Consider the following 10,431-nt stretch of genomic DNA (forward strand, 5'->3'; position numbering starts at 1 on the left):
TTTTGTAGAGTATTCATCACCCTAAATCTCATCCACCATTAATACCATTCATTGTTAGTGTTTTGGAAGATTCATGTTCATCTGTTTTCCATGGAGTTTTTTCCTGTGGTTCAAGTCCTGGGGACTTAATGGAAACATTTGGCATGTAGGCTGGGGTTGTTATTTTTCTTCCAGATTGTGTTCCGCAGAGTCTTTGCAGCAGAGTAAACATATGCACCAACAACAAATAAGACAAGAAAAATGAAAAAGGCACTTGAGTATTTCTCAAACAACAAATTTGTTCTTGGTGGTTGAACCGCTCTTGGTAGCCGTGTCTGTGTGAGATTGGTAGCCAATAGTCATCTTCTGAGGGAGCCCCAAGCGCTCTTTGTAAACTCGCCTGTTGACGGGACAACAACAATGTAAGAAGATGCAAAAGATGTCTTCCTAAATATCTATGAATGTAAAGATGTATACAGAAACCCGCCTCACCCTATGTGTGTCACGGATTCCCGGTTGTCAAAGTCTGATGTCCAGACTGCTATTTTATCTCCTTTTGTGCGGATGTTGACCACAGCTCCGCAAACCTGATCACTGTGGTCATCAAATGCCTCTCCAACTAGGCACAGAAGCTGGTGAAGGGATAGAGAAGAAAAGACGGTGCTGTTATACCATTTAAATTCTATTTGAAGGTATTTTGTTTGTAAATCTTCTAAACAAACTAAAACCTGTAAACCGTTCAACGGTGATTGCTTACATTTGAATAAAATCATTTGCATGAGTGAATAACAAGTAAAGTCAACGCAAAGACGTGAGTAGCTGTGAGTTCTTGTCAGGCAGCGGCAATGATGCAAATTGTGCGGCGTGAATTGCATTTCATCCAGGCAAATGAAGCAAATGTTACGCACTTCATTTGCAATGCAAAGGGCCCCTCGCTTCATTCACGAGAGTTGAAAAATCTGAACTTCAGCAAATCCATTGAGTTAATCAGCGTGCAGATCCTCCGGTGACTTGTGATGTGATGAACAGACCCGTGGAGGTCCATTCATCTAGAAAATATTGGAAAAATTGCTTGTATGTTTTTATGGGAACAGGAATAAACAGGAGCTCACTTTCAGAAAGTTAGTGAGGAGGTCAATTTATCTGGTAAGTTGTGAAAACCTTTGCCGTCACTTGATTCCAGATAACGGTTTTACTCGCAAGTAAGCTCTGCCCCATTTAGCATAACTGGCTTCACCATTTCATGTAGTCAAGGTCAAGCTTAACCTAGTTTGACAACAGACTGGGGTGGTGTTTGAAGGAACCCATCCCCTCTCATAAGATTCACCTCTATGGGTACACGCAAATGGAATGAAAGGTATTTGCATGAATCAAGCAAGTGAACACAAAACATTCTTACGTTCGTATATGCGCACTTCAGGGAGTGTTTGTGTTTGGAGTGAACGCAACATAAGGTGTAGCTGAGTTTTGGGGTGCTCAGTGCTGCCACTTGTGGTCAGTAGGAGTATTACAACACAGTTTATATTAACCAGGGGTCCTGCCACTGTATTATTATATATATTCTATCCGTTAAAACATTATTGATGGAATTGGTAACCTAAATGTCCAAATCAGCAAAAAAAATCTACACAGGTCCTGGAGCAGAGCTACATGTTACCCCCAGAAAAAACAACTGTCTTTAAAATTGTTGACTTTAGTGTGAGTTCTAGTGAAGAAAGAGAGGAGTCAACCAACTGCAGTAGATACAGTGGTGACAAAGAAGTCAGGACTGTTTACTAGCTGAACAGCCTTAGCTTGCTGGATCTCTATGTTCCTGTGAGTGACCTTTAGAGAAACTCACAACAACACTTTGTGGGCTGCAGACTTTACAGACAGGAAGTCAGTTTTCAGATGCTCTCATTTAAAGGTCTCATGATGGCTCCCTGTCAGCTCAGCATTTATTTGCGTGCAGATTTATATTTATGTTTTAGATATCACATTAGATTTCGTTGTGCAAATGATGGAAATGATAGAACAAAAAAATAGTGGTGCTCCTCAGTTTTAAAAACCATGAAACTGTTCATATCAGCTGTGTGACCTGTGTGATGAGAGAGTGGTACGAATAATTATGGCTGCCAGCAGGTAATAAATGTCCTGCTTTAGGAAACGGCAGAAGAAATGGTTGATAGCATCAGTGACAACATATAATGAAACACAGAGCACAGAGGCCAAACCTACAGTTTCCAGCCAGAATCGGTCCAGGTCTGATCTCCTCTGCTGCTTGTTGAGTGTGAGCAGCCAGCGGCCGCCACGCTTGTTTCTCTCGTCCTCCCACATGGGTTCAATGCCATCCTGAAGCCACGGTACAAATTGTCAATACACAACCCAAAATACAGCAGTAAAACTTCAAAACACTTTTTAGTAGTGAGGTTTGAGCACGATTTAACATCACCTTCAAGAAACATATATTTTATTTTCGACTTTGCAATGATAAGAGCAGAAGAGCTTTTGATTTGATTGAAAGGTTTGAAGCTGAAATATTTATGAGGTAGTAAGAACTCAGCCTGTGCCTGGTCATGGTTAAATATTAGGTTCACATTTTTCTCTCAAGTTGTATTTCTGCTCTTCTACACAAGCTCTGCCTCAACAGTCAGACTCACAGAGCAGTGTTGTTAAAGACTGGACAGAATATAGACACGTCAATAAACTATAATTGCACAAGTGCTGATAAACTAAGAACCTTTCAATGAATACATGTTTACTGGTCATTTACAGTACAGCTGTAAAAGTCTTTTCATATTTACATGAATGATGACTTAAACGTACCTTAAATAGGGAGTAATCACAGCCTGACATGAGGTTGCTTGACAGCTGGATGTGGTTGTAGAGACTGAAATGAGGAGATGAAAGCATCATCAAAACATGCTACATACACAATCCTGACATTTTAGGGTTTTTGTGGAAGTACAGAAAAAACATTCAACACTCAGAGAGATGTATTGCTCTTACGCCCAGAAATCTTCAACTGTGTCAAATTTAGAGATGAGTCGCAGGTTGGCCTGCCATGTTTTGCTCTTATCATTTTTGAAGAACCACAGGGACCATCTGTCGGGTGAAAAAAAACAGAACAAGGAATTAGAACAAGGGTAATAATCACCTGATAAAACACAAGGTAAACAGAAGTGATTGAGCACATGAGCGATGTAAGGATGTACCAGGATGCTGGAATCTGCTTTATTACAACGAGCCGACACTCTCATGGTCAAAGTCTTTTTTTCACACCCAAATATCTCATTACTCAGCAACTATCTTAAGCTCTTTAGAGCAGGTAGTAATAAAAATCTGTTGACTCAATCATGAGGGGCTTTAAAGCAGCTAATCGATCAGTGGGTCAGGAAGGTATAATTTATTTGAAGCGCAGCCAAAAAAAGTAAATGCACTGCAGAATGTCTGATGAGTCTATTTGATAATGCTATTGTAGGAAGGCTTAAGTTTAGTCCTTGTGTGAATATATTTGAATGGGTGATTTAAGGCCATAATTGACGCAGCACATATTCTGAAGTCCAATTTCATCAAAAGCTGTCCAGTTAAGACTAAAGACTTCAGATGAAAATGTTTAAAATGTGTAACATACCAGTTTATAGTACACTCAGTCTGTCTCCTTTCCTTGAAACTGCCTCCTTGCTGGGTTTTTTTGCAGCTCAGAATAAAATGCATATGAATATGAATGAGGAACATGAGTTTCTTGCTACGGTTGGATTTTAAAACTGAAAAAAGAAGGAGAAAAAAAAGAAACCAGCCCTCATTTTTCAAAAAGAATAAGTAAATAAGAAAAAGTAACTGTGGTGGCAGCGTTTCAACAAAATAAATGGCTTATGATAATGCTGCACTGACAAAAACACTCCTTCTAAAACACCTTTCTTTATGATATCCACACACACACAGGGGCTGGGGATTCGTGGTCAGCATTTCTGGCCTGCTGACAGTTTGTAACTGACTTTACCAGCTGGCTGACAGGCTGCTGAAACAGGTGATGTGCCTTATTTTCTAAAACTAGCCCGTGCAGACTTTACAAGCTGACCCCATCAGTCGGCATGAGTAGAATTGAGATGAACTACTAACCAGTGCTGCATTTCCCTCTGCCATGTGTCCTGTGCTGTTGCTTGTCTTGGTTTGAACTGGCTTTAGACCCACCTTGATGTGTTTATTTGCTTTCTCATGCAATCTCACACACCAGATTACCCTGCATGGAACCAGGCAGCTCTTGTAAACTAATGCACCACTTTGTCCGTCTCTGCAAATAGCTCAACGTTTGACTTGAATTTATGTGTCGTAAACTTCACAACAGAGCTGTGAAGCAGCATTTAGGTGTTGAAGGTCAAACTTCTCCCTGAGCTTGCTGGCATTTTGTTTGGATTTAATATTTGACCCTTGTGGAGACAAATATCCTTGAGGAAATTAAATATACATAAAATATTCAATTGGTGCATGTTTGTATTCAGCTCTGAAGGGAGTTGGAAGCTATCGGAGTATGGACTGGGAGAAAACATGGAGACACTCTGGACAGGTCACAGACGATCATAGTCATACTGTGGGGAAATAAAATCTTTAATCTATTATTGTTTGTTTGGATAATGAAAGAAAATCCACTTTAATACTTTAAGAAAGTGAAAACAAACAGAGAGGATCAGAAACAAGCAACACTACCGACCACAGAGTCATCATCGACGGAAATATGGATATAAATGATCATTTTTTTCAAACCACAGTTTCAAACACTGTTAACTTTGTTTGAAGAGGCCCATAACTTCAGAGATTATCAATGTGTCTGTCACACTGATTTTCAGATATCTATGTCACAAAGGATCCCTTTTCTTAAGTGAAGACTTTATCTTGAGAGCATGTTGATAACTGGAGTAAAGGCTGTTTATGAGCTGTGTCTGTTATGAACATGCCTTTACTGTGTACCATGCACCAACAACTTGGCTGATTGCTCTGCTTCCTCTTGTAGAACAAAGCACTCATTGTTTTTGTTGAACAGTCTTGGCTTTCACAATTATTTGTGCCATCATTCATAAATTAGGAGGAAGGGTCATTCAGTTTTTGAACTGTGACCACAGATCAGACAACAGTGCGACACGCAAGTCTGTAAACCTTTCTTTGAAGTTGTTACCAAGAACATATGATCGTTTTCTTAATGACATGTGAACCACGACGACTTTCATTTAAAACTCTGTTGATTAAACCGGCAAACCAAAGCAATACCTGACTAATGGAAGTTCATGAAAGAGAAAGCAAAAATCTGTTTTTACTAAAATGATACTGAAGTAAGACTGGCAAATCATTAGGAAAGCTAGAACAGATTATTTTTCATTCGTTTTATTTATCGTTAATTCATGTAATCTTCATGATTGTGTGGCTCAGTGGGTAGAGTCGGTCCTCTTACAATCGGAAGGTTGGCGGTTCGATCCCAGCTCTGGCAGTCACATGTCGAAGTGTCCTTGAGCAACACACTAAACCCCAAATTGCTCCCGCTGTTGTTCAGCGGTGTGTGAATGTGTACGAATGAGATCAGCTAATACTGATGGTCCCTTACATTAGCAGCCTCTAGCATCAGTGAGTGAATGGGTATGAACGGGTGAATGTAAAAGCGCTTTGGTCAGACAGACTAGAAAAGCGCTATATAAGTACAAGTCCATTTACCATTTATGAAAAATTTAAATATGTATTAAAAAATATGCATATGTGTTTTGAATGCACTTAGGTTTTATTTCTCAAACCAATAATAAAAAAGTCAAAACTATTAAATCTAAAATTATTTTATATGTTGTACAATACTGGGAAAAGCAGCCAATGCTCACATCAAAGAAGGTTACACATTTATTTTTATTTTTTTTAAATCTACTTAAATTTAGTTAAATAATATTTGCATATTAATAATAGTATTAACACAACTGCAAAAAAAAATAATAGTTGCATGAAGGGTATGGTGCAAATGATTAAAACCATCTTATTACTTTACCACTTTTCAGAGCCTTACTTGTTCTGCAGGGGGTGCTTGATGTATGCCTCGGGGCTTACGATCTCCTGTCCAGACTCCTCAGCTCCATCTTCATCAGTCTGGGTTGGACTTGGGGTGCTTTCCTAAAAGGAGTCATTTAAGGTGAAATACACTGGTGAGAAAGGGAGTTTCTTATCCCTATATCCAACTAATAACACTTCATAGAAAAAATTCATGATGAAATTATAAAAAATCCTCCTTTGACAATAATAAGACGTGTATAATGTACGATGGCCCTGAAGTGCAAATCACAACGGCAATTCAGATAACACAATGGCAAATGAGAAAACACTACAGCCATCCAATCAAGTCCAATCAGCAACATGTCATGTCCCCCGAGGGTACCTACTTCTTCTGGTTTGGTTAATGTTGTGTTTCCTAAATTGCCATAGTGTTTCCTGAATTGCCATAGTGTTTCCTAAAATGCCGTAGTGTTTCCTGAATTGCCACAGTGTTTCCTAAATTGCTGTAGTGTTTCCTGAATTGCCATAGTGTTTTCTTTTTGCCATAGTTTTTCCTGAATTGCCATAGTGTTTCCTAAATTGCTGTAGTGTTTCCTGAGTTGCCATAGTGTTTCCTGAATTGCTGTAGTGTTTGCTGAATTGCCGTAGTGTTTCCTGAATTGCCATAGTGTTTCCTAAATTGCTGTAGTGTTTCCTGAATTGCTGTAGTGTTTCCTAAATTGCCATAGTGTTTTCTTTTTGCCATAGTTTTTCCTAAATTGCCATAGTGTTTCCTGAATTGCCATAGTGTTTCCTAAATTGCCGTAGTGTTTCCTGAAATGCCATAGTGTTTCCTAAATTGCTGTAGTGTTTCCTGAATTGCCATAGTGTTTCCTAAAATGCCGTAGTGTTTCCTGAATTGCCACAGTGTTTCCTAAATTGCTGTAGTGTTTCCTGAATTGCCATAGTGTTTTCTTTTTGCCATAGTTTTTCCTGAATTGCCATAGTGTTTCCTAAATTGCTGTAGTGTTTCCTGAGTTGCCATAGTGTTTCCTGAATTGCTGTAGTGTTTGCTGAATTGCCGTAGTGTTTCCTGAATTGCCATAGTGTTTCCTAAATTGCTGTAGTGTTTCCTGAATTGCTGTAGTGTTTCCTAAATTGCCATAGTGTTTTCTTTTTGCCATAGTTTTTCCTAAATTGCCATAGTGTTTCCTGAATTGCCATAGTGTTTCCTAAATTGCCGTAGTGTTTCCTGAAATGCCATAGTGTTTCCTAAATTGCTGTAGTGCTTCCTAATTTGCCATAGTGTTTCCTGAATTGCCATAATGTTTCCTAAATTGCTGTAGTGTTTCCTGAGTTGCCATAGTGTTTCCTAAATTGCCGTAGTGTTTCCTGAATTGCCATAATGTTTCCTAAATTGCTGTAGTGTTTCCTGAGTTGCCATAGTGTTTCCTAAATTGCCATAATGTTTCCTAAATTGCTGTAGTGTTTCCTGAGTTGCCATAGTGTTTCCTAAATTGCCATAGTGTTTCCTGAATTGCCATAATGTTTCCTAAATTGCTGTAGTGTTTCCTGAGTTGCCATAGTGTTTCCTAAATTGCCATAGTGTTTCCTAAATTGCCATAGTGTTTCCTGAATTGCCATAATGTTTCCTAAATTGCTGTAGTGTTTCCTGAGTTGCCATATTGTTTCCTAAATTGCTGTAGTGTTTCCTGAGTTGCCATAATGTTTCCTAAATTGCTGTAGTGTTTCCTGAGTTGCCATAGTGTTTCCTAAATTGCCATAGTGTTTCCTGAATTGCCGTAATGTTTCCTAAATTGCTGTAGTGTTTCCTGAGTTGCCATAGTGTTTGCTGAATTGCCATAGTGTTTTCTGAATTGCCATAGTGTTTCCTAAATTGCTGTAGTGTTTCCTGAATTGCCATAGTGTTTGCTGAATTGCCATAGTGTTTTCTGAATTGCCATAGTGTTTCCTAAATTGCTGTAGTGTTTCCTGAGTTGCCATAGTGTTTCCTAAATTGCCATAGTGTTTTCTAATTTGCCGTAGTGTTTTCTAATTTGCCGTAGTGTTTTCTAATTTGCCGTAGTGTTTCCTGAATTGCCATAGTGTTTTCTAATTTGCCGTAGTGTTTCCTGATTTGCTGCAGTGTTTTCTAAATTGCCATAGTGTTTCCTAAATTGCCGTAGTGTTTCCTGAATTGCCATAGTGTTTTCTAATAGGCATCATAGCATTTCATGAGTAATGTCCCACTCATGCGTGTGGATCCATGACGATGAGTCAGCAGTGATAACTGGAAAGTGGTGTCAGTAGATACCAATGTATGTCGACATAGATAACAGTAGGGAAAATACAGCGTTGCTTCTATGCTTAACAGAATGATAAACCAACTTAATAAATTGGATTGTCTTCAAATAATTATTACTTCATGTACTTTAGAGCCTCCACTTGTGAAACCTCATAGAAACATCTGGTACACATTTCACTGTTCACTAACTGCTAACATGACCATCCACTGTTAGCTAGCTTCAAAACTCTACACTTCTAAGTTGTATATGTGCCTTGTGTGTTTATTACTGGACGATATAATTCTTCTGGTTATTATTAATTTATTACTTGGTATAACTTTCGAAAAAAAAATGACATGCACCAGAAAGTTTTTACCATTGTAGTTTAAAAGCTGACCTTCTAGCTTTCTTCTCATTTAGCTTCATTGACTGAAACATTAACCTGTACAGTAGTCGTTATCGTGGAGGCCGGTAGGGAACAACTGTTGATAGTTCCAAAGCGGTTATTTATTTATTTATTTATTTATTAGATCATTTACACGCAGTATTTAAACATAACTATCACATTTATCCTGAATAACAGTCACTAACGGTTTGCAGTTAACTAACTAATTAATGTAGTAATAGAACTCAGAGAGGTTTCCTCCAAAAGGTGAATGGCACGTCGGTTAGCCATCACGTCAGCCTTAAAGTTGGGAGCACATTCCTTTTTTACGCCTAGGTCGTGGCACAGAAGGCGAACTTGAAACTACACGAGACAGCACACGTGGTTGTAACAACGATCAATTTACTTCCATGGACAATCATTAAAAGTTGTACTCATACTTTAAATGACATCTAGACCCATATTAAAAGTAAATTAGCCTCACAATTGTTTTGATATGTTCTTCAGAGAAAGTGCTCACCGGTTCGGCAGTCGCCATCTTACAAATCTGTGTATGGAAACTTTGTGCTGATTGGTCGGAGCTGTCCCACGTGACGCACCCGCTGCGGACATGCGCAGTGGTTTTTTTATGTGTGTTTTTTTCTTCAACTTTATTATAGATGTACATGACAAACAATGGGAACATTCAGAAGGAGCATCATACATAAACAATTATTAAGAACACAAAAACAAAACAGCTGCAGTTAGTAATTGATGGTAAATTATACATACATACAAAATAAATAATAAAATGAGTTGAGTAAGGAGAGGGACTAATTTTACAATTCAGTGAGGAATTCTTTTAGGGAATCGTATATCTTTAGTGTTCTTACTCCATTCACTATTTTCAAGATTCAGGATTCAAGATTCAAGAAAGCTTTATTGCCAAGTGAGCTCACACACACGAGGAATTTGATGTGGTGAATGGAACACTGGTACTTAACAACAAGACAGTAAGGACACAACCAGACAGTAAGGGCAATAGATATATAAACCTAAACACAAATCCAAAAATTCTTAATAAAAATAAAAATACTATCTGTACAAAGAAAGGTAAAGAAGTACTTTTAAAGACGTGATATAAGTTAAATTAGAATAAGCCAGAGTGCACATTTAGTAGATGAATGTGATAACAAAATAAAATATGGTAGTGGATTTATTTTCAATGATTTTAGGTATAATTGAAATTAATTTAGAAAAACAACAAATTTGGTGGGAGATTTCATAGTCCTGTTTTTTAATATTAAACCGAAAGTTATGTCATTTATTGAAAAGGAAATTGGAATGGATTTAATTTTTACTTTTAACCATTTATGGATATCAGTCCAGAAGGTTTTCACAGTGGCATGAGAGGATAATATGGTTCGTCGACTCAAGTTCATTTTCACAAAGGGGGCATAAATTGTCTTTTAAAGTGTGCAGAGTAATTCTTTAGAAGGATAAATACTGTTGATAAAATTAAAGTGTGTGTCATTTGCTTTGGGTGGTATAGGGAATGTGAGATACATCGTTCTTAATTTTGCCGTTGATTTTTTGTCAAATTTGTGTAAAATATCATTTCTGTTCTGTCTACCTGGGAATAGAACTTCATTAAGATTATTTCTTATCAATTTATTATTACATTTTTTTTTATTTAGGACTAACAATCATTGAATGGACAATGAAGGTAGTTGTGGACAGTAACAAAGTAAATTTACTTGAGTACAGTACTTAAGTACATTTTTTGAGTATCTGTACTTTACTTGAGCATTCTTATTACTT

At 37.7% G+C, this 10,431-nt stretch overlaps 1 protein-coding gene across 3 annotated transcripts; it reads right to left on the bottom strand.

The window, feature by feature from the left end:
* Positions 1-241: 241 nt before the first annotated feature.
* eif4eb (eukaryotic translation initiation factor 4eb) lies at positions 242-9,240 on the bottom strand. 3 transcript variants are annotated; one of them, XM_034675808.1, is made up of 7 exons: positions 9,152-9,240; positions 5,999-6,102; positions 2,968-3,063; positions 2,785-2,848; positions 2,197-2,310; positions 472-611; positions 242-379 (listed from the first exon to the last, which is right to left on the bottom strand). In XM_034675808.1, exons 1-7 carry the CDS (start codon positions 9,167-9,169, stop codon positions 265-267), a joined length of 651 nt encoding a protein of 216 aa, XP_034531699.1. In that variant the 5' UTR covers positions 9,170-9,240; the 3' UTR covers positions 242-264. The 3 variants fall into 3 exon arrangements, with proteins under 3 accessions (XP_034531699.1, XP_034531698.1, XP_034531700.1); XM_034675807.1 differs by having other exon boundaries at positions 9,116-9,238; XM_034675809.1 differs by lacking the exon at positions 9,152-9,240 and adding an exon at positions 8,623-8,714.
* Positions 9,241-10,431: the final 1,191 nt, after the last annotated feature.

This window comes from Notolabrus celidotus, chromosome 22, assembly GCF_009762535.1.
Source record: "Notolabrus celidotus isolate fNotCel1 chromosome 22, fNotCel1.pri, whole genome shotgun sequence".
Lineage (NCBI taxonomy): Eukaryota > Metazoa > Chordata > Actinopteri > Labriformes > Labridae > Notolabrus > Notolabrus celidotus.